Source organism: Loxodonta africana, chromosome 4 (assembly GCF_030014295.1).
Source record: "Loxodonta africana isolate mLoxAfr1 chromosome 4, mLoxAfr1.hap2, whole genome shotgun sequence".
In the NCBI taxonomy this organism is placed as follows: Eukaryota; Metazoa; Chordata; class Mammalia; order Proboscidea; family Elephantidae; genus Loxodonta; species Loxodonta africana.
The window spans coordinates 163,318,476-163,343,665 of record NC_087345.1 but is presented as its reverse complement, the minus strand read 5'-3'; the positions used below and the strand labels follow the sequence as shown (position 1 = coordinate 163,343,665).

Genomic DNA, 25,190 nt, shown 5'->3' with positions numbered 1-25,190 from the left:
CCTGCCCCTGCTGTACTGGCCTTGAAGCATTCAGTTTATTCAGGCAACTTCTTTGCTTTTGGTTTAGTTCAGTTGTGCTGACCTCGCCTGTACTGTGTGTTGTCTTTCCTGCCACCTAAAGTAGTTCTTTACTATCTAATTAGTGAATACCCCTCTCCTACCTTCCCTCCCTCCCCCCTCTTGTAACCATCAAAGAATATTTTCTTCTCTGTTTAAACTATTTTAGAGTTCTTGTAATAGTGGTCTTATACAGTATTTGTCCTTTTGCAACTGACTAATTTCACTCAGCATACTGGCTTCCAGATTCCTCCATGTTATGAAATGTTCCACAGATTCATCACTGTTCTTTATTGATGCGTAGTATTCCATTGTGTGAATATACCATAATTTATTTATCCATTCATCTGTTGATGGGCACCTTGGTTGCTTCCTTCTTTTTGCTATTGTAAACAGTACTGCAGTGAATATGGGTGTGCAAAATCTGTTCGTGTACAGGCTCTTATTTCTCTAGGATATATTCCAAGGAGTGGGATTGCTGGATCGTATGGTAGTTCTATTTCTAGCTTTTTAAGGAAGCGCCAAATCGATTTCCAAAGTGGTTGTACCATTTGACATTCCCACCAGCAGTGCATAAGTGTTCCAATCTCTCCACAACCTCTCCAACTTTTAGTATTTTGTGTTTTTTGGATTAATGTTGGCCTTGTTGGAGTGAGATGAAATCTCATTGTAGTTTTGATTTGCACTTCTGTAATGGCTGATGATCGTGAGCATTTCCTCATGTATCCTTTAGCTGCCAGAATGTCTTCTTTAGTGAAGTGCCTGTTCATATCTTTGCCCATTTTTTAATTGGGTTATTTGTCTTTTTGCAGTTGAGTTTTTGCAGTATCATGTAGATTTTAGAGATCAGGCGCCGATCAGAAATGTCATAGCTAAAAACTTTTTCCCAGTCTGTAGGTAAGCTTTTTACTCTTTTGGTGAAGTCTTTGGATGAGCATAGGTGTTTGATTTTTAGGAGCTCCCAGTTATCTAGTTTTTCTTCTGCATTGTTAACAGTGTTTTGTGTACTGTATAAGCCATGTATTAGGGCTCCTAACATTGTCTCTATTTTTTCTTCCATGATATTTATTGTTTTAGATTTTATATTTAGGTCTTTGATCTGTTTTGAGCTCATTTTTGTGCATGGAGTGAGGTATGGGTCTTGTTTCATTTTTTCGCAGATGGATATCCAGTTATGCCAGCACCATTTGTTAAAAAGACTGTCTTTTCCCCATTTAACTGTTTTGGGGCCTTTGTCAAATATCAACTGCTCATATGTGGATGGATTCATGTCTGGATTCTCAATTCTGTTCCACTGGTCTATGTATCTGTTGTTGTACCAGTACCTGGCAGTTTTGACTACCGTGGTGGTGTAATACCTTGAAGTTTTTTAAGGAGAGTGTTCTTGTTACCAATGTAAGTTCTAATTTAACTTTTAAAATTTAATTTGGCTTGACTTAAAATTTTTTTTAATCGAATTGTCTTGGTAGCACTCCCTTAGAATCCATGTAAACTTCTAAAACAATATATGTTTATGTTAACGAAATAAGCCTAAATTATTCCAGTAAGGAATGTAATTTATTGTGGAATCTACTGAAAGTTTTATTAGCTTACCAATTAAGTTAAATTGTTTTCCAGATCATTGTGATTTTAATCAATAATTATAGCCAAAGGTTTGTTTCATATTATTTTAATTTGAAGCACACATTTAAGAATAGGTCTCTCCTGGATTGGGATAGAAGTGTGTTTAACTTTTGAAGAGTAATTCGGTTTCTCAGCTATGTCTAAAGTTATGATTCAGAGAAATAAGATGTAATAAAATATAAATACTAACCAGTACTTATTTCCATACCAATTTGCCATCTTTAATGGTTAAGTATCTGTCAACTGAATACTTGAAGTTCTGCATATATACTACTCTTCAAGGATGTCAGAAACCATTACACAAAATAATTCTAGGAACAAAATAAATGGCAAAAGATTGAATCTAAGAAGCATTTACATGTAACATCACAATAATCTCCAGTTAGTACTGATAAAATCAGCATGGCAAAATGTTTTTATTACAGGCAGATTGTGTTTCATGACCTGTATGTAGTGTACATTAGGAATCCAGTCAAAGTTCAAGTAAAAGAAAAGACAAGAGCACATCTTCTGTAAGACATCCATCATTTATCTCAGCTTCATTCTCCACACCCTCCAAATTTTAGACTTTCTAGGAAAGCAATGTTACTAAAACACATTTAATTAATTCAGAAGAGTAGCTCAAACTGTATCTGTCCCAGTGGGAGGTCAGACCCCATCAGTTATGTTACCTTGGAGACAATACATTTTTAAACCTTTTGCTTACCTTGTTTTTAGATTTGGATGCAGACTTAGGTTAAATCTTTTCCATCTTTTGGTTAGAACAAAAGAAAACAAAGAAAAACATACAAATAAACTGAAAGAAAGAAGTAAGATTTGAGGAAATGAAGTGAAATAACCCTAACCAGTTTAAAGGTTCAAATTTTTCCTTCATGTTACCCCTGTATTAGAACCAGGAATTAATTGTTAAAATTCTAGATATATTTAAATGTGGTTCCTTTTTTTATTCTCTGCTTTTAACTGACTTTAAATCATTTCCAGATTTAAAAGGGTTATATCCTATTCTATTTTGAAGTACCTGTGTTTCAGTAAATGATTGCTTTCTGATGCCAAACTACATCAGTCCTCTAAACCTTTGGGGTTATCTTGGTAATGGGGAGACTTAAAGAGAAATGGAGTTTTATGGAATACGTACATATATAGCAATATACGTTTTTGTACATGTGTATGTGTGCATAGAGAGAGAGACTGACTTTTACTTTGGTTGTGTATTTATATGCTATTTTGCATGATGACCAATGTTTAGAACTGGCTTTACATTCATTTTTCCTTTAAATAAGTGTTGTCAGCTACAAATGTTCTCAATGTTGACTTTATATGTATACTTTCCAGAAGCTTTTCGATATGATGCACTGGATCTGCATCACAGACCCAATTTTCCTACTGAATTTATTCTGACTTTTACTTTATAAAAGAATAGTGAATCTGGATCTTGTCCTGAAACTGGTTTTCTTTTATTACTTGCTGATTTGCTTCTGAAATTGTAAAAATTAGACCTGCCCTACAAATGAGAAGAGTAATTATTGCAAATCTTCTTTTGGTTAACAGCTGAGCGCCTTAACCGCTATACCACCAGGGCTCCTTTAGCAGCATTGATACTGCTGAGCATTTCTTTCTTCTTAGAATAAAACCATACTTCTCTGATTTTTCTTCCTACTTTTCTGGTTTTGTCTTCTCAGTCTTCTGTGCCAATTTAACTATTCTCTACCACTAAATATTACCATTCTCTTCAAAGTTCACTTAGGTCTTCGTATCTTACCACTGTATACTTTTTTCTTTAAGCAATCTGACTCATGTCTATGGTTTGATTTTTCTTTGTATACTGGTAGTTTCTAAATTTATATGTCTAGCAGAAGCTACTTCTTTGAGCTTCAGATCTGTGTATCTAATGTTTAATTGACATTTGCTCTTGAATGTGTCCTAGACACCTCCTACTTGGCAAATGATCTTCTTTACCCTTCTAATCTTCTAGCGTTCCCCATTCCTGTAAATGGTCCCAATATCCTTACTCATACAAGTCTACACGTACAAGTCATCTATCACTTACATACCCCACCCAAACTAATTCATCAACATAAGCCCCCTGATAATAATTCTTAAAGACTCTTGATTCTGTCTCTTCTACAAATTACCCTAGACAAACCTATCATCGCTCTCTCCTGTAGTACTGTAATTGTGTTTCCCTGGGATACACATACCCAATATCTCTTCCCTGTAACATACTATGATTTCTACAGTTAGGAAGCCACCATGATCAGGAAACTACCATGATCAGTAAGCTGCTGCAACTGCTGCCAACTCAGGAACCACACCCACTTCACTTAAAGGAGTGCCCAACACCATGAAGCAGTGTTTAGATATCAGGACCTCTGCTAACACAGTCACAGAAAACCCAATAATAACCTTGCTTACCAGCAAAAGTGGCCTTTGCTTCATTTCTGCATTCTATATTGAAGTGCACCTAATTGACCAAACTTAAATCACTTTTTTTTTTTTTTTTGCTTTCTGGCCTCTATAATATGAGAAGACACTGAAGAAATGCACTAATATGGTAGCCAGTAGCCACAGGTGGCTATTTAAATTACATAAATTAAAAAATTCAGTTCCTCAATCATACTGACCATAACTCAAGTGCTCAGTAGTTGCGTGTGGCTAGTGACTACCATAGTGGACAGTGCAGATCCATAACATTTCCATCATTGCCTATTGAACAGTGCTGAATTAAACACCTCATCTACCATAGAAGCCATGATATTTGAAGCAGGGTATACTTTAGACAACTGAGTCTCATAGAGGGCCAAGAATAAGTGGCTCAGACTAGGACTGTGGGAGTGTTTGGACTGTTGGTCAATTATATAAGGAGGCTGAAGGAAAGAAAATAATTGAGGTTGATGGCTAGATTTTTGGCCTAGGCTATTAAGTGTTGCCCTTTACCTAAAAGGGTAGGGGAACAGGGTTATTGATGCTGTCCAGTGGGAACTTTAAAAAGCATAAATTGAAAGAATTGATCTCTGTCTTCAAGGGATTTGTAATCTGTACTGTGAATAATTTAGAAAGTCACCTTGACAATTTTTGAAGAGAAAGGAAAAGTCTCATAGAATATCATGTGTCAATATATATGGAGATGAAAATTTCACCCTAAAAAAGTGAGTTAATTTCAGAGAGCTAAAGAGAAGACTCCAATGTCATTTCATTGCACTTTCTGATGTACACTTTCATCTGGCAAATTTATCATTTTTTTAGAATGCTATGAGAATTTGTTTATTAAAATTGGAAGGTAATTTAAAAAATGGGGACATTTGTGGTTCGGTGTTAGAATTCTTACCTTCCATATAGGAGATCCAGGTTCAATTCCTGACCGGTGCACTGCATGCACCACCATCCATCTGTCAGTGAAGGCTTGCTTATTGCTGTGATGCTGGACACGTTTCAGTGGCGCTTCCAGACTAAGATAGACTAGGAAGAAAGGCCTGGTGATCTACTTTTGAAAATCAGCCAATTGTTCACAATGGTCTGATCTGCAGCCAACCATGGGGATGGTGCAGGACTAGGCAGCGTATTGTTCCATTGTGCATGGGGTTGTCATGGGTTGAGTGCCCACTCAATGACAGCTAACAGTAACAACATGTGGTAAATGCAGTGTGTTGGTTTCAGCATTCATTCCTTCTTTCTGGTGTGCTTCCCTATACTGCCAGGTGTAAAAGCTAATAACTATGCGTCCTAGAATCACTTGCAACAGGTATTTTGATTGTAATTTATCTTTGATCAATAAGATGTACTTTTTGTAAGTTTGGGAAGGTGAAAATTAGATAGAGGCCATGCTTCTGCTGCTTTTGCTTTTTGTCTTTACAGGCATTGGGGAGCCAATCCATTTTTCATTGGTGAGGCATGGATTTGAAATCAAAACTTATGGTGACTGTAGCCACCTTTCTCACTTTCTTGACTATGGCAGAGTAGAAACAAGTGGGAAATTGGCCTAATACCAAGCAGTTTAGCATTAGGCAGTCAGTTGATTGTCATCTAAGAGGTCCAGCTGGGGACCTTTGAGTCTTATCCTCTGGGCTGACATTCAGGGACAGGGCTCCTGTCTTTGGGAAGGGGACTGTCAAGAACAAGATAGTCTGGCAGGAACCACAGCAGAAAAAAGCCCCATAATGAGAACTGAAGCTCTGGGATTAGGGACTGATCTGTCTCTGAAAGGGAGTAAATGCAAAGCTGCTGACAGATTTTAAATGTTTCCTGTCTCATATCTAGAACCTATCTATGCTGATGTTTCTGATGAGATCATTTGGTCCTGCTATTGGAAGCCCTGGTGGCACAGTGGTTAAGCATTTGGCTGCTAACTGAAAGGTCAGCAGCTTTGTTACCGAAATCCAATTGACACAAAGGGTCCTTGACTTTCCCCGAGTAAGAATACAGGAAGGAGATAGACTTAGTCATAACTTTGGCAAGTTTATTTTACTTGTGACAGGTGAAAGGAGTCAGTGGGGGACTAAGCCTCTCCAAAAAGACTGACTTGCCAGGGTCAGGGAGGTCACAGCTATTATAGTTTAGGGTAGGATAATCATGTCATCTTTATTCATCGGTTTTCTGGGAATAGGCCTGGTCTTCTAGGAAGGGGTGTATTTCATCATCATGAGATGCACGTGCATATTTCTTTCAAGATGGAGTCGCTCTTGTTCAGTGTAGCACCTGCCACATCACTTTTGCACATGCCCAGTTGAGGTCCTTTTGTTAAGATCATAGTTCAATTCCCTGTGAGGGACTTTTGCTCACTCCCGTCTCTAGTGGAGGGTCCTGTAGCGATTATGTTCTTCACGGCACATGCTCAGCACTTGACTGTTCAAGAAAAACAGCCTTGCTGTTAAGTGAGCTAAGCAAGCCGTGGTCAATACTGCTGATTCAATTCTTTGCCAGGGTGTGGTGTTCTGTTTGCTTGAGACTGATGATGTTCCCTCACGAAAATCCCTGCTGTTCCACCCTGGTCTTAGATTGAATCCACCAGCCGCTCCTTGGAAACCCTCTGGGGGAGTTCTGTGCTGTCCTACAGGGTCACAATGAGTCGGAATCAACTCAGTAGCAACTGGTTAGTTAGTGGGTATGAAGTGGTTTGGGTTTGCATTTCCCTGATGACTAATGATGTTAAACAGCTTTTCACATGCTTATTGACCATTTGCATATCTTCCTTGGGGAAATGCCTGTTTGAGTCCTTTGTCACTTTCTAAATGGGTTGTTTGTCTTTTTATTGTTGGGTTTCAAGCGTTCTTTATGTATTCTGGATACTGTAAATACTTACATGATTTCCAAACGTGTTCTCCAGTTTTGAATGTTGTCTTTTCATATTGTTGATAACATTCTTTGATGCAAAAAAGTTCTGAATTTTTATGAAGTCTAGTATGTCTGCTTTTTGTTGTTGTTGTTGCATGTGCTTTGGTGTTATACCTAAGAATCCATTTGAAATCTAAAGTCATGTAAATTTACTCTTATGTTTTCTTCTACGAATTTTGTAGTTTTAGTTCTTAAATTTAGGCCTTTCATCCATTTCAAGTTAATTTTTATATGCAGTATGAGGTAAAGTCCAACTTTATTCTTTTTCATGTGGAAATCCAGTTGTCTCAACATCATTTTTGAAGAGATCATTCCTTCTCTGTTGCTTTGTAGTACGTTTTGAAATTGTGACATGTGAGCCCTCCTACTTTGTCTTCTTTTTCAATATTGTTTTGGCTATTTTGGGTCCCTCTATTTCCATGTGAATTTTAAGATCAGCACGTCAGTTCCTGCAAAATGCCAGGTGGCATTTTCATAGGAATCCCATTGAATCTGTAGATCAGTTGGGGAAGTGTTGCCCTCTTAACAGTATTAAGTCTTCCAGTCTATAAACACAGAATGTCTTTCCATTTATGTATATTTTCTTTCCTTTCAGTGATGTTTTGTAGTTTTTAGTGTACAAAGTGTTACATATATTTTGTTAAATTTATTCATATATATTTTGTTCTTTTTGATGCTATTGTAAGTGTAATTTTTTAATTTCATTTTCAGATTTTTCATTACTAGTGTATAGAAATAGAACTGATTTTTGAATGTTGATCTTGTATTCTATAACTTTGCTGAATTCATTTATTAGCTTTAATAGTAATTCTCTGTATTCTTTTGAATTTTCTACATTGTGTCATCTGCAAATAGAGAAAGCTTTGCTTTTTCCTTTCTAATTTGGAATTCTTTTATTTATTTATTATTTTGCCTAGTTGCTCAGGTTTGAACTTCCAGTACAGAAGTTGTGGAACCAGACATCCTTGTTACTGATATTAGGGGGAAAATTTTCAGCCTTTTACCATTAAGTATGACATTAGCTGTGGACTTTTCATTAAAAAAAAAAAAAGTTGCATCTTGTCAGTTCTGACTCATAATAACCCTATAGGACAGAGTAGAATTGCCCCACAGGGTTTTCAAGACTATAATCTTTACAGAAGCAGCCTGCCACATCTTTCTCTTGCAGAGTGGCTGGTGGGTTTGAACTGCTGCCCTTTCTGTTAGCAGCCAAGTGCTTAAACGCTATGCCACCAGGGCACCTGGATTTTTATAGGTACTTTTTTTTTTTTTTTAATCACATTAAGGAAGTACTCTTCTATTTCTAGTTTTTGGAATGTTTTTATTAGGAAAGGGTGTTGGATTTTGTCCAATGCTTTTTTTCTGCATCACTGAGATGATCATGTGGTTTTTATCCTTCATTTTATAATAAATGGTATATTACATTGATATGGTGCATTATCCTTGTATTTGGGGATAAATCCTATTTGGTGAAGGTGCATAATATCCTTCTTACATGCTGATGCATTTGGCTTACTAGAAATTTGTTGAGAATTTTTCCATCTACATTCAAAAGGGATGTTGGTCTGTTGTTTTCATTTTTTGTGATGTCCTTGTCTGGCTTTGGTACTATGGCCTCATAGAATGAGTTAGAAAGCTTTCCCTCCTCCTCTATGTTTTTAAGGGTTTGAGAAGGGTATATATTAATTTTTCTTGAATTATTTGATAGAATTCACCAGTGAAGCCTGAGCTTTTCTTTGTTGGAAGTTTTTTGATTACTGATTCAATCCCTTGTTATAGGTCTACTCAAATTTTCTATTTCTTTGAGTCAGTTTTGGTAGTTTGTGTGTTTCTGGTATTTGTCCATTTCATTTAGGTTATCTAATTTTGAGCATACACTTGTTAATAGTAATGTCTTACAATTCTCATTTTTGTAAAGTCAGTATGAATGTCCCCACTTTCATTTTTTGTTTTAATAATTTGATTCTTCTTTTTCATGGTCACTGTAGCTATAAAACCAAAAACCATTGCCATCGAGTTGATTCTGACTCATAGCAACCCTATAGCTATAGGTTTTGTTCATTTTTTTTTTATCTTTTCAAAAAACAAACTAATTGATTCCATCGTTTTTCCATTCTGTATTTCATTTTTCTCTGCTCTAATATACATTATTTTCTTTCTGTTACTTGCTTTGGGCTGAGTTTACTCCTCTTTTTCTAGTTCCTTAAGGTGAAAAGTTACGTTACTGATTTTATGTCTCTCTTCTCTCTTTATTTAGTCATTTACAGCTATAAATTTCCCTCCGAGCACTCCTTTGCTGTATCCCATAAGTTTTGATATGTTGTGTTTTTGTTTTCATGCATATTATTTTCTAATTTCTCTTCCGATTTCTTCTTGACTTTTAAAAACTAAATGCCATGAGTTAATTTAGCTGTTGTCTAATTCTGAATCCTCTTAAGTTAAAAAGAAATGTTATAATTAACTTCTGACGTTAATGCATTAAAATCTTCCAGAAAGCATGAATTCAAAAGAAAATGTCCAATTGGTGATATGAGCCAGATATTTTATTACCTTTTCTGTTTTGATCTCAGGCATTCTACATATAATGGAGAAAAAAACTCTCTATAGAGTTTTTCAGTTTTATTCTACTAGAGCACAATTTTCTGGCCTGTTACTCAGTATGGCCATCTAATAGGTACACAGCTAACTCAAAGGTAGACACCACACTGGCAGGTTTCAGTCATATTAAACTATTTTCTAATTGCCCTTATGATTTCTTCTTTAGACTTGCTGGCTGCTTAAGAATGTGTTGCTTAATGTCTATATATTTGTGAATTTTTTCAAATTGACTTCTCTTATTAATTCCTAATTTTGTTTCATAAGACTTGACTTGTAACCTAACATATGGTCCATCTTTGTGAATGTTCCATATGTACGTGAGAAGAATGTGTAATTTGCTGTTGGCTGGAGGGTTCTGTAAATATCTGTTACAATTAAAAAAAAAAAATTTTTTTTTTTTAATTGGTTTAGAGTGTTGTCTTTTTTTTTCTTTGCTTGCTGCTTTTCCAATGGTCTATCCATTACTGAAAGTGGAGTGTTGAAGTTTCCAACTATTGTTGTTGAACTCTGTTTCTCCCTTAAATTCTGTCAGGTTTTGCTTCATATATTTTGGGGCTCTGCTGTTAAGTGCATACGTGTTTATTACAGTTGTTATATCTTGATGAATTGACCTTTTTATCATTGTATACTGTTCTTTTTATGTATAGTAACAACTTTTGTGTTAAAGTCTATTTTATCTGATAGTAGTATTGCCACTCCAGTTCTCTTCTAAGTACTGTTTCCACGGAATGTCTTTTTTTATCCGTCCACTTTCAATCTATTTGTGTCTTTGGATCTAAAGTGAGTTTCATGTAGACAGCTTGTAGCTGAGTCATGTTTTTTTAATCCATTTTGTTGATCTCTGCCTTTTAATTGGAGAGGTTAATCCATTTACATTTAAAGTTAATTACTTGGAGGACTTCTGCCATTTGGCTGTTTGCTGTATGTCAGGTCTTTTTTTGTTGTTCTTTAATTTCTCCATTACTGCTTTCTTTTATTTTTAGATATATATTTTCACAGTACTACTTTGATTTCCTTTTGTTTCTTTTACCATATAAATTTTAGTTATTTTCGTAGTGGTTGCCCTGTGGATTATAATTAATATCTTAATTTATAACAATCTGGTTTGGATTAGTACTTAGTTTCAATAGTATATAAAAAGCTTGCTAATACATAGCTCTCTATCCCTTTCACCTTTTATGCTGTTGCTATGACAGATTATATCTTTATAAATTGTATGCCCATAGACATAGATGCATAATTATTGTTTTATACAAGACCAACCAGCCAGTTGCCATCAAGTTGATTGAGACTCATGATGACCTTATGTGTGTCACAGTAGATCTCTGTGCTCCGTAGGATTTTCAGTGGCTTAATTTTTGGAAGTAGATCACCAGACCTTTCTTCTGAGGTGTCTTTGAGTGGACTCAAACCTCTAATCTTTCTGTTAACAGCTGAATGCATTAACCATTTGCTCTACCCAGAGACTCCTCTGTCCACTCTAGGTAGAACTTATTGGTGAAATACCCCTACTGGGAGGATTCTCAAGAGGAAAATAGTCAGGCATTGTTTGTGTGTAGCCTCAGAGACCAATTCCTTAGTCAGGAGAGAGCTGTCTGTATCTGCAGCTGGGAGAAAAATAATATGAGATTGGGGAGCTGCATCCTGAAGCACAATGATCTGGGGAACTGGGGAAAGGGAGGTTGGGTGAATGCTGGAGAGAGGATGGGGCAAGATGGGGAAATTAGACTAAAAAGATTGAAAAGGCGAAATGATGAAGGCAAATGAGAGCTACTGAAGGGTTTAAGCAGGAGAGCCATCCGGTTACATTTACATTGGGGGTAAATACTCTCACAGAAAAAACGGAAGGTTGGGGCCAGGATGGCAAGATTGAAAGCAGGGAAACATGTTAACCCAAAAACTTTAGGGAACTATTATTTTTATTTATCAGTAGGTCATCAATCCTGCATACAAGCATATATTAATTTTGTCACAGAAGATAATACATAAAAAAAAAAAAAATACATAGACTCTTATGTCTTAAGAAATCTACTTTTGGAATACTTTTCTCTATGATATAGTCCCAATTAATAAAATCTAAAATTAAATGCACAATTAGAAATGGTTATTCATTTGATACTTGACTTCTTTGCCCATTAAATAATCATCCTTTTCTATCATGTTACATATAGCTTAATGTATAAAAATATATTTTATATACAATTTTTAGAGAACATTAATTTTATCAAATTAAAGTGAGAAACTTAACCACATACCCTGCATAATTACACTGATAATTTTATAGCTCTTCAGCTCTCCACAAGTCATAAAAATATTCACACTTAATTAGAACAATAGCCTAGAGCAACAAGCCCCAGAAAACTGGTAATGAAAATAATAGTTTAAAAGGAAAGCTCGACAGACTAATTATAGTGTCACTTTGTCTCCCAACTCTTTTTCTTTAACAGCTCTTTAGTCCCAGGTACACAGTTTTTATTTTTGTTTTGTTGTTAGTCATTGGAACCTTTTAATAGTTTCAGGGAGTTAATTGTACAAATATTCAGCTATAAAACAAGAGATAAAATTTAATAAGCAACTTTACTATCATTTTTCCCCAACATGAAAAAGTTATTGTATTATCTTTTAGACTTAGTAGAGAGTAAGTTTTAAACCCCAGCTTAACAGTGTGTTCTTTGTTATTGTCCGTTATTATCTACTGACCACGTAGGACGATGTTCTCTGCTGTTAGCTGTACACACAAGATTACGTAAAATGTAATTTTAACATCCACTTAATCTAAAGTACTCTTAATGAGCTGTAAAAACAACCCAGTGCTGTCGAGTGGACCTTTTAAATACATTTAAACTATATTGGAGTCGAAATGGACTCAAGAACAACTAACAACAACAATAATAAATAGTAGGCAAATTTATTTCTGCAAACTAGACTAGGGAAACTGGACAAAATTGAAAACACCCTGTAACAGACTGAAAACATGTCAAGTACAATATATATAACTATCTGATTATAGTTATTTTGGATAAATTCAAACTTCACTGTCTTCAAGTAGGCATGCTTTTGACATGTGAAACTGAGGTTCTGTAGTTTGAAGAAACCACATATAGTAAGCCTGGGATTCAGAAATTCGCTTTAAGATTCTCACATAAATAAAGACCTTCTTTGAAGACACACAGATATATTAATTTTTAATTTGTTTCTTTTTGATCTCTTAATTACCGAAAAAGATTTATTGGTTAATTTTAGGAAGGCAAGTGTTTGAAAAGTTTTGGCAAATGCTATCTTCTTTAAATGACTGTACGGTAATGAAAAGTTAAGAGGAGAGCCAAATTAGATTGAATAATTGTTCAGTCATGTGGGTCAGGCTAGTTGCATAGCCTGGTTGTTAGACTGATTGCTCAAATTACATTGCCTCGGGTCCTGCACTTGGTTGGCTGTCTTCTCAGACCTTAACAAGGTTCTGGGAATTTCTTTTTCTGACAAAGTTTGCTTTGTCTTTTTCCCCTCCCCCCACCACTTCCAGGATGCTTCATCTGCAGACATCAGAAAAGCATATCGTAAGCTTTCGCTAACTTTACATCCAGATAAGAATAGAGATGAAAATGCAGAAACTCAATTTAGACAAGTAAGTGAAATATGCTGTTAATGTTTTGTGACAAATGCATAAGTAAATGTGTTTATGGTAGAAATATGTAGAGTATTTCCATTTGAAAATGAGATAATAGTTTTAAAACATAATGTATGTATTTTTATTTAATTTCCTACTAAATATTCACCAGCATTTTTTAAATTATAGTATTATATAGGGTTTTGTGCATGTACATCTTAGTGCCTTCACTCTACTCCTAAGTAATTTCTTATATTTGAGAGTATTTTTATTTTAAAGTAATGCTTCTATTTTAGTTGGTGGCCATTTATGAAGTTTTAAAAGATGATGAACGGAGGCAGAGGTGAGTGTTCATTTCTGCTTTTGAATTAAAATGTTATAGTTTCATGCATCAATTTTTAAAGGAAAGAATTAAACATTGTATTTATTATAAGTTAGTATTTTTATTACTTCCAAAAAGTGTCATGTTTTAAAACCTGTGTTTAGAGCAGAGTTAATTTCTACGGAAAATATTCACACCGTTGATTCAATACTTAGAGGCTTCATGATCATGAGTCAAAGCTAGCAAGAGCAAAGCTAGCTTCATTAGGTAAGATTTTTAACCTGAGGGTCTATACCTTGTGAAATACAACTTCAAATGCCCATTCATTTTCAACATAGCAGTGAAAGCTCCTCCTTGGGTTTGGTGGGTTGTTTTGTTGTTGCTTTTCCTATTCCTTCAATGTTTTGTGATTAGTAGTTAGTGATATTCAGGTTAGTGCCTTTTCTTGCTGTTTCCTCACTCTCAAAATAATAAACCAGTTTGAGGGTGAGAGAACAGACTTGTATAAATTTGTAGAAGATAGGAGTGGAAGAAATATATTTGCTTCTTTCTCCTATTTCTTTTGTCTCCCCCCCTTTCCTTACTCTCCTCCAGTGAATGTGCACCTATAGAGTTAAACTTTAGAGTAGGGGCAGCCCTCTCACAGAGACTTCTCTGTGTCCCTTTCAGAAGAGTGGTAATATATTGATATAGTGCTTTATAGTGCCAGCGACTTAAGCAGAGATCACAGAGAGGCCCTTTTCCTTTACCTCTACTGATGTGTGGAATGTAGACCCTATTGCAGAGGGCTTCAGAGATTTTTCAACTCAGACCCACCGTAAGAAGTACCTTTTGCATCATGTCTCAGGATACACACACACACACACAAAACTGAAACAAAAGTTTTACAAAACACTTACTGTAAGTGAAGTTGATTAATACTTTCTATTCTAAGCTAGTCTAGACTAGTCTTTTTTTTTTTAACAGTGCTGGTCATGCTCCACTAAAATGATTTCATGAGACACTAGAGGGCCATAATCTGCAGTTTGAAAAATGTCGCTGTACAGTAAAAAAGCACTTTAAAAAAAAATTAGAAATTTGAGATTTTAGGCTAAAGCCAGACTAAAAATGGGTATCTCTCTGTGGGGGCTAATACATCTTAAAGACAAACTCCCCAAAATGATGCTATGTGACGTTCTGAATCTTTCTTCAAAAGTATTATCTGGAATTATTCTATATCCTAAAACATTAGTTACTACACTTGGGTCTCCTTTTAACTCTTTAATTTGAATACCTCAGTTTGTCAGATTGCAAAACAAGGATTCAAGATATTCTCTTGAAGTGTTCTTTTCTTTATAATAAGGGCTGGCGTTAGTCCAGATACCATAGCAGACATTCCTCAGGTTTGAGATAATCCATAGTGTTGAAAGAGTCCTAGTAATGCGTTGAAAGAAGTGTTGGTCATTTTGTGCATATTTTCTAATTGGTTTCTCTCAGTAAGCCCCTAGTTTTGTTTCACAAATCAAGACTATGTCTATAAAGATAACTTTATTTAGTCTCCCACCATCTTTGGCATCAAATTTACTCCTTTTTTGTGTGTATGCTTATTTGTTTATTTTAAAAGTCAGTAAACTTTGTAACAATTTCTTTCATTAGTTTTTTATTACTAAGATCATTTCTTTTATATGTATATAAAATGTTTCTTCATTAGCAGAGACTTATCTAACATATTTTAGGATTAGTTCCCTTGGAATTTATTTTAGATGCTTGGTAGAAAAAAATGGTTCTGACAGTTAAGCAAACAGCTGTAGTATTTATACCCCTTGAGGCACGGGTAACTCGTTGGTAACTGGTTTTCCTTGAGGCAAAAGTCTTAACTAATCAAGCTGAGAATCACTTCTTCAAAGCATGTGCCTGAGGCCGGGTGACCTGTGAGTATTTAAACATATAGGAAGACTCACTTCTGCAGACAATTTACCTATTATTTGTAATTCCTTTAAGGAAAAGAAAGAGCATATGATCAGTTTTATCTTCTAAAAAAAGATCATCTCATACTGGTGTTAAAAAAATGCTCCCTAGTGTCACAGTTATTTAATTTTATAAATATTCATAAAAGAAATGCTTTTAAATGTGTAACCTTCAGTAATTTACATTTTGGGAAATTATCATAGACATGTTTTCGTATTTATTTCCTTATATATAACTGTGTTTTCACTGAAATCAGATATGTTCTTTAAATTTTGGTTGAGAAAGAAATAGCAATAAAATAGATTAAAAAAAAATAACCAGGTAACTTTTTAACAGATTTCTTTAGGTATAATTTACATACTGTGAAAGTCACCTGTTTTAAGTATACAATTCAATGGTTTTTAATAAACTACAGTGTTATGCAACCATCATCTCAATCCAGTTTAAGAATATTTTTATCATCTTAAAAATGTCCTTGAGCCCATTTGTAGGCGATTCGTCCCCACTTGTACCCCCAGCCTCAGGGAATTGTTGATTTGTTTTCTGTCTCTGTAAATTTCTTATCTGGACATTTCACATAAAGGGATCATAAGCATGTAGTCCTTTACATCTGTCTTCTTTCTCTTTGCATTATGTTTTTGAGGTTCATCCATGTTGTAGCACATACCAATATTTTGTTCTTTTTTATTGCTGACTAATACTCCATTGTATGAATACACCACTTTTTCTTTGTCCATTCACCAGTTGATGGACAGTTGTTTTTACTTTTTGGCTATGGTGAATAATGTTGCTGTGAACATTCACATACAATTCTTTGTGTGGACTTGTTTCCATTTCACGTGGGTAGATCCTAGGAGTGCAACTGTGAATAAACTTTTAAACCTTCCCCTCCCCCAGCAAAGGCTTAGGCTATAGCATAAAAATATACAGATTTTCCTGGTTAGTATAAGGAAGCCTAGCATACCAACCTTTTCTAACCTCGTTACTTAACTTGCTTATTTTGAGGAACAACACCCCATCTGTGTTCTTACATAGATTTCTATACAGGTACCTGAGTATTAGCCACAGTAAAGCGCTGAGTAGGTATTAATCATTACAGATATACACTACATGGTGGTTTGTTGATAAGAACATATTTGCTTTTATTTAAAATCTATCAGTTATAAATTTTAAGCAGTTTTCTTTTGCTCTGCAACTTTAAATTTAACCTATTTTATGTTACTATATTTGTAAAAGATGAATGTATATTTCAGTTTACTAGATAAAATCATGTTTTATTTACAAATATTATCTCAGCTTTTATCTGTTAGACTTTTACAAATTCACCACCTGGTTGTTTAAATTTGATTACAGATGTTTTGAATCAAAATAAGCATTAATCTAAAAATAAATCTATTTTAGCACCTTTTCTTCCCTAATTAGAAGATATAACACATCTATCATATATAATGTGTAAAGTGCCCTCTACCACAACTTTCGGCAGAGACAGATCCATTAATTTAGGCTTGTTTCTTGCTTATGGTCATTGTGCATTTAATTTTTTACACTGAAGTTCAAAATGTAACCTAAATGAAAGTTGTATTGTTCTTATTGTTTTAACTAAAAATTTAAGCTTTGTAGGATGGGAAATTTGTAATTTAAGTAAATGCTAGAATTATTTCAATACTCATTTTCATAAGATACAAATTGTCTATTTTAGTTATATAATTACTATTTTATATTTCAAAATATGCTGTTTTAAGTTTCCATAGTATTTTTTTCTGCTGATAGATCGAATATTCTTTTATTTGTTTTCCAGTTTTTATTAGACTAGATATATTTGGTGAGTTATAGATTACAGTATGGAACTCACTAATGATTATGAGACTGTTATTTTATGGTCATCCTGTATATTTGAAGAAAATCAAGTGAAATAAACATACCATATGTTAAATGTGTGAAATTAATTAATGTTTTAATTTCGGAGATATTATAAGCCCATGATTTTTTACACTAGTGATGTTTTTTATCATAGAGATTTACTTACGTGTATTTTTGTGACACATTCATACACACATACATTCTTAATCTGGTTTTAGTAAGTAGTTAAGAGCAGTTTGTATGACTCAGTTATGACATTTTAACAGTGTTATATGTTTAAATATGGAGCCTTGGTGGCACAGCAGTTCAGGGCTCAGCTGCTAACCAAAAGATTGGCAGTTTGAATCCACCTGCCACTCCTTGGGAACCATATGGGGCAGTTCTACTCTGTCCTGTAGTGGTCGCTATGAGTCAGAATCAACTCGACAGCAATGGGTTTTTTGGTGTTTAAATATAGAAAAAGTGTAATATCCCAAAAACCCAGTGCTGTCACTGATGTTTTAAATTTTATGTATTGTCAATACAACTTTTTTTTTTCCTTAAGTAACTTATGAAAATAGTATCTGTGTATATTTTAAGAAATTTCTTTATTTTTTCAGGAAAGCAGTAATTTGTCTTTTAACAGCATACATTCTAAAAAGTGAGCTGTAATAGAAGCTATCTTCCCTTAAAATGGCCAGTACTGTGAGCCATAATGTTCATTGATAGTAAAATCAATACGTCATTGATTCTAAGCTTAATCCTTGGAGACTGTTGTTTAGAGTGGCATATCCTAGTAAATATCTAGTTCTGTTTAATGTGTTCAGTGCATGAGGTTTTGCTATCTTAAATCTGGTTACACACTAAGTACAATTTGTATATGAGGTCGAAAATAGTAGCTATTAATAGGCATACAGCATTTTCAGGAATGATGATAAAATATTTGATCTGAGATTCTTAGCTATGAATGAGTTCAGCACTATTTTCTTCCAATCAATTGAGATCTAATGGAAATTGAATGCTTAGTAATGCTATTAGGGAATTGTTGCCTCTTTCTTAAATGTTCTTTATTAATAACCATACCTTTTACATGAGTTATTACATTGGAGAGATTTGCTGTAAATAATGTTTTTGTATTTGCCTTTTTTTTTTAATCAACAAATTTGAGTAGATTATGAATTTAGCATAAATTCAGGACTTAATGTTCATTGGACTTCGTTCTGATGTTTTAATATTGTGTTACACTACTTGAAATCTTTTTACCAATCCATTTCTAATTTAAAATGAGTCCATTTTTACAAGATAGATTTAAACGTAAATTTTTGAGGATAGGAATGATAGCTTTTGATAAAACCATATTATTATATCTTGATATTAATATTTAAGAATTGCCATAAATATCAGAAAGAGAAAATATTTAACATCAGGTATATGCAGGTCCATCTGCTACATAACCATATTTTAATTTGTAGACTCTTGTACATTACACAATTTGCATTTTTACAACTCTAGTACAAATTAATACCCTTTGCTTTGAATATTGATTATTATGACCTGATACCATTACTAATAACTTAAGTTGACCTACAAGTCAGGTTTTCTAAATTTGTTAATAAAATATATTTTACATTTATAACCAATGTTTTTCTATAGGATAAAAAAAGTTACCTGTGAGAAACCCCCTGCTTTATTTTTTTTTAGCATATCTCCAAGGTATCAATTTAATAACTATCAAAGTAGCTACTGCAGTTGTTGCATTTAAATTGATTTACATGTCAAGACTGGCAGTTTAGCAGCTGTGCTATTATTCCTAGATCGGTCAATTTACTTGAGAAAAACCTACTACTGAGTTCTACTGACCTGCCTGACAATATAGGCCCTATTTCTATTCCTGTAATTAGGCCTGCAGCTAACTCAGAATATTTTTAATTAAAATATTTTGGTCAATGTGTTGCACCAAATTAGGCCTTTCAGTGCAGATTTAATTCTGGAAACAGTGTGATTAGAATATTTAATGAGTTGCGTTCAATTAAGATTAACAGGTTGTGTGTGCTGAACCTACAGTATTTGTGTGTGACCATTTTGAATTTTACCTCATAAATGTTTCTCCTTATTTTTAACTTCAGAAGTGTTTGTCTCAATAACTGTCTGGAAGGTAAATTTTTAATTCAGTTGAAATTTTATTTTAAAATAACTTTTTTTAGCCTAGTAGTAGCAAGAAAGCTGATTTAAAATGCATTACTAGGAAAGGGTATACTTGTTATGTTCTCCTCTTCCAGAAAAAGCCAAAACTGAGGAAATTTCCATTTAAATGTTTACAAGCAAACAGTTTTATTGAGATATTTGGCGTGAACATTTGTTGTCTCCACCTCTCTTTCTAATTTGGTAATTATGTTGTTTTCTAAAGGAATATGAGTAATGCAAAATTAAAAGGTGCTCATTTTGTAGGCTTTTACCTCATTAAAAAGCTTTTATAAAATAATATATATAAATATTTCAACCTTGAACCCATTTTGTGGGGACAGAAATGAAAGCACTGACTAGAAAATTTATCCTGCATTTCTGATTCAATTAATATGTAATTCGTGGTAACAAGTGGAACTCTTATCTTGATTTTTTTCCCATTGAGATCCTTCCTTTTGGTGCTGACTTTTATGATGGGGTCTTTACTACGCACTGTGATAGATGCAATATATGACTCCTGTAGTTCAGATGTCATTCTAGGAGTCACCTCATGGGAATTCTATAAAAACACAAGATCTGGTACTGATGGTGTATCACTGTGTACCTTTGAAGATTATCAGTCACTGGATCTATATACAGTGTTCTGAATTCACTGGACATTGTAATGCAGGTAATCTGTATAAATGTTTGGGAGAAATTCTTTTCAGTTTCTTCTTTTTAAATAAAGCACAAATAAGTTTTTTGGTTTTTATTTTAAATTCCCTATGAAAAACTGTTATATTTGCTACTGTAGGTATGATGATATTCTGATCAATGGACTTCCAGACTGGCGACAGCCTGTATTCTACTATAGGCGGGTGAGAAAAATGAGCAATGCTGAGCTGGCATTACTCTTGTTCATTATTCTCACAGTGGGTCATTATGCTGTGGTTTGGTCAATCTACCTGGAAAAACAACTGGTAAGTATTGGTAATAAATGATCTACTATCCTTAATTTTATATGGAATTTCAGGCATTTCTTTTTCAACCTATAAATTTTTCAGTATTTCTATATGAACTCCTCTTTCTAATAATTTTGCATTCAATATTTAGTCTTTGATATATTTCTAAGTAAAGAGGAACCCATGAAGTAAGAAGAAAATAACCTTCTTTTTAAAAATGTGGCATTTGAGTCTGTTACAACACTTTGTGGAAGCCCAAATATATGGCTGAAAATTAGAAGATAGGAGCCATGTTTTCTTAATTTTCACCTCCCAAATAGAAAAAGACTTTTGATGTAAGAATGATTTTAGAAATTTTTGTGTCACAGGTCCTTATATAATGAATGTTTAAAAATATGATTTGAAATGAGTATTATTTTATAATACTCAGTTGGTTAAAAACTTTTAATACTTTCCTTAGTCTAATATACTACTCTTTAGTTTATTATTTTAACCAAGATCAGTTGGTTAAAAACTTTTAATACTTTCCTTAGTCTAATATAGTACTCTTCAGTTTATTATGCTATGGATTTTTATTTATATATTAAAGATAATCAAACATTTATCAGTATTCATGAATTAGCATCTGTTTACTCTTTCTTTTTGGAGTAACATTAAAGTTGGATGAATGAGGAAAAGTAAGTCGAATGCTTTCTCTGCTTAGAAAACTTCGATTGCTATGGAGATACACATGACTGACAGTGCTGAACTTCATGTGTGTTTAAGGACTGGATACCATGGCAACAGTTATTGTTAAAGATTGATGATTTTATTTAATCATGTTGGACCCTACATACATTTGCATAAATGTTCCTCTATAATGTTTACCCTTCACAGAAGAATCTTGATAACATTTGAAGAGTACATGTTAATGATAACCTGTAACTGTAATTCTTTCTGCATTAAGGATGAGCTGCTTAGTAGAAAAAAGAGAGAAAAGAAAAAAAAGACAGGTGGCAAGAGTGTGGATGCATTAAAACTCGGTGCTTCAGAGAAAAATGAAAGGTGGGAGTATATAAAAATATTTTATAATTTGGAACTGTTTCAAAATATATTTTTGCTGTGATTTAACATCATATGTATATTAATTTTGGATATGCTAACGTTTACATCTGTAGTAGGGTTTGTAAAAGACTTATAATATGCTGTAGTTTATGAAATGAACTAATCTTAAGCAGAAGTTACACGTTTATCCCCTTGTAAAGTCTTAATATATATTTAAATAATATAAACCCCAAATTCTTGGAGTTTGAAATTTTTATAATGAACTTTAAAAACAAAATATTAATAGAAGAATCTGTAACTTTGAACATGTTTAGCTCAGAAGTGACGATAAATGAACAAAAAAAACTCAGTGCAGTCGAATACATACATACATATACATATACATACATACATATACATACATACATACATACAATACATAGAGAGGCAGTAATACGCAGTATGTATACTCCAAAAGATACCACCATTTCTCCTGTTGATTCATAGAAAGAAATAAAAGGTTTAAATAGTTCACACAGCAGGGAATGAACTGGATCAATGTGGGATTGAGATCAGAGACTTTTCTGATGACATCAGTGAATAATGCTTCAGTGGAGTGCAAATGACATTAATTTTTATGTATTGGTTTGTTTATGCTGCAACCCTTATATCTGGTTGTCAGCAATTGAGAACACTCTGATGATGGTTAGTCTTTCATAGCTGAAATAATCATAAGGTTTTAAGAAATTCATTTTTGCAGAAGTGATGAAAAGTCCGGGTTAGAAAGAGGACTTCTGTTTTTTCATGTTTATAATTTGTCTAGGGGCCTCTTTCCCTAAAACCTTAGCCTATATTCTCTTACTTGCTGAATATATTGTATTTTTTAACTACTATATTTTATGATACAGAATAACTGATGAAGTGATAACTGTCATAAGTATTATTTTTATCAGTTTCATTTTTTGTTGAAATAGGAATTAGAAAAAAGAATTCATGATCACTATAAAGACAATTTATCTCCCAACTTTATATATTTTGCTATTTTTTCTACTTTTTTCCTTTAGATTACTGACAAAACCACAATGGCATGATTTGCTTCCGTGCAAGCTGGGAATTTGGTTCTGCCTTACACTGAAAGCATTGCCTCATTTAATCCAGGTAAAATTTACTTCTTTCATATAATATTAGATGCTTTCATTTTAATTATTCATGAAATAATTTATGCCTAGTGTCTGCTGTCTGAATACTGATATACAGTGGATGCTTCAAAATGTTGATTGAATTGAATAGTATCTTCATAAGTGTAAACCTAATTTAGAGTAGTTCTAAAATTATTTCAGTATCTATACCCATGACTTTCTCTTATACTGCATATAGAACACCTTAAAATTCCAAGACACTGAAAAAGGAAATACACAATACTATCTTTAGGACAGACAAAAAAGCAATAAAAATTTAATCTGCTGTTACCATTTAAGGTATGTCTAGTAAAATGAACAGTACTTAAATAGCTTGTCTCCCATTATTTTAATAGCATTTAAATACATAGTGTAAAAAACTTTACATGAGTATGTGTTCATTTATTCAGAAATATATGTTGCTTTCCATTTTAGTTGTAAATTTAAGTGACAAAGTATATTTTTGTGTCATACTAGTAATCAAAGTTTCTGTTTCTACTTAGTCTTGATGATCAAACAACTAAATACTGCAGTTTTTCTTATTTTTTTACAGTTAGCACATTAAAGTGTATTTTATTAAATTATAACTTTGATCATTTTAATTATTGTATCTGGTTAGAAAATTCCCAACTCATAAACATATTTAAAAGTATATATAACACTTTTTGATGTACAAAATTTTAGTTTCTTTGAAATCATAACTTTTTTGGGGAAATGCTTCATTTCAGAAACTAAATGTTTGTAAGTTAGAGGACCAGATAATTTTTACTCAGTTCTACCCACTTTTATATTCATATGTTAGAGTTGTTTTTCCTAATCATTTAAGGAAGTGAATGACTTCAACTTCTGCATGTTATTCTCCTTTTTTCTTCTCGTAATGAAAATTTTATTTCAAGGAAAAATGAACTAAATGTCAGGAGTGTGCTTCTTTTTGACCTTTGAGAAATTATTCACCTATTCTTCCATCAAAATAGTTAACCACAATAGCTATTGCTTACAGAGTCTTGTATATTCTTTGCAGTTAATAGAGAAAGATTAAAGTGTTTGGGTAATTTAAAAGCTTTTGTTTTTAAGTCATTTAGCATAGCTATTTGAATAAAACCCCACAATGCTGTGTGCTATGTCGGTAAGACTTAGTAAGCAAGAAGGAAAGTATATTTATCATTATCATACTCACATGTTTATGAGATATGATAGAAAAATATTTTTAGGGCAGATTTTGTTATGTTTAAGTCTGGCTATTTCTCACCAGCTTTAGAATCTGTGTAATAGGTAAAGCAGGGCATAGATGATTTAAAAAATGTAGTCATGAGGCAGTATAAATAGAATATCACATAAAATGTCAATGTTAAATGCTTTTTTATAATTTTAATGTAAGTACTTTGAAAGAAAGTTTATTTGGTAAAATTAACATTTTTCTTGGTTAGTGCTGAAGGCTAATATGTGAAAACAGAACAAATATTTTATGATGGTTTAGATTTATAATTTATTTTTCTAAATTATGTCCCTGTGATATTTAGACCCAACAGATTAAGTGATTGTTTTGCTGCATCGTATATTTGTGGAAAATATTTAAAAAAAGGAATTTTATTAAAAACTCTTTTTAGTCTCTTTAGAAACTATATTTTCTTAAACTGTTTGAGCAGTTTACTTTTCAAAGTTTTTACTTACTTGAGGGTACCTGTTGCCTTTCAGTTTTGAGATGCTAGGCACTAGGCTTTATAAGTCAAATTTTATAAATCCTTATAAATCTAATTTTTTAATTTTAATTTAATTATTTTTTGATAAATGTATTCATAGAAGAAAAATAAAATGCTTTTCCTTTTATAAAGCTAACGCTTGATATTTTAATCTTGCTTTAGGGACATAAAATTAATTTTTCTGGTGTTCACTAACAAAATATTGTGATGGATAGTAAAGGACTTTTTCTGACACATATGGTAATAGTGAAAGTATTTTTGATCAGTAAACATATAGCTTTTCAAAGACATCAGCAAAACAATGCTGAATAGTTGCTGTTAGGATTAGATTTTTGTCTGCTTTTTCTTAAGTCTGCAGTGACTTTTGTACTAATTCATCATCCATAAAATTGTATGATATGAGTATATATACTCCTATATAAAAAAAAATTTTTTTTTATATATATACACCTTACTTAAAACACTAATGTTTTTATGTGAGAGTTCTACAAAATCTTCTTAAATAAGAGATTTATGAAATAATAGAAGAAACCTTCTTAACCTGAAGCAATCTGGATTGGTAATTTGTACAGTGGTCAAAAAACAGCCCTACTAAAGCTCTAAGTATGAGAAACGATGCAACCTTAAGCATTTAAAGCAGCTACTTTATTATTATTTTTTTTTTACTTTATACTTATTTACCACTTTTGTGATATAGGCCTAAAGTTTTGTTTTAAAATAGGAGTCCATTGATTAGAGTTAGCTGTCTTGGCTTCTTTAAAGACATATTTGTATTCTTGCTTTCTTTAAAGAAGAAATCAAACTTGATTCTTGGAAGCAATATAATTGTATAATCTGTAATAGTTT

At 33.1% G+C, this 25,190-nt stretch overlaps 1 protein-coding gene across 4 annotated transcripts in view; it reads left to right on the top strand.

Moving 5' to 3' along the window:
• The window catches only part of DNAJC1 (DnaJ heat shock protein family (Hsp40) member C1), a 334,787-nt gene that overhangs the window by 92,612 nt on the left and 216,985 nt on the right, over positions 1 to 25,190 (top strand). For 3 of the 4 annotated variants that reach the window (XM_003410555.4, XM_064284912.1, XM_023548868.2), the window contains exons 2-6: positions 13,127 to 13,228; positions 13,507 to 13,553; positions 20,296 to 20,461; positions 21,390 to 21,487; positions 22,531 to 22,624. In XM_003410555.4, coding sequence (XP_003410603.1) covers positions 13,127 to 13,228; positions 13,507 to 13,553; positions 20,296 to 20,461; positions 21,390 to 21,487; positions 22,531 to 22,624 — 507 coding nt within the window. Of the gene's footprint in view, positions 1 to 1,446; positions 1,453 to 13,126; positions 13,229 to 13,506; positions 13,554 to 20,295; positions 20,462 to 21,389; positions 21,488 to 22,530; positions 22,625 to 25,190 lie in introns of those variants that run through there. The other variant, XM_023548869.2, reaches the window with a different exon arrangement.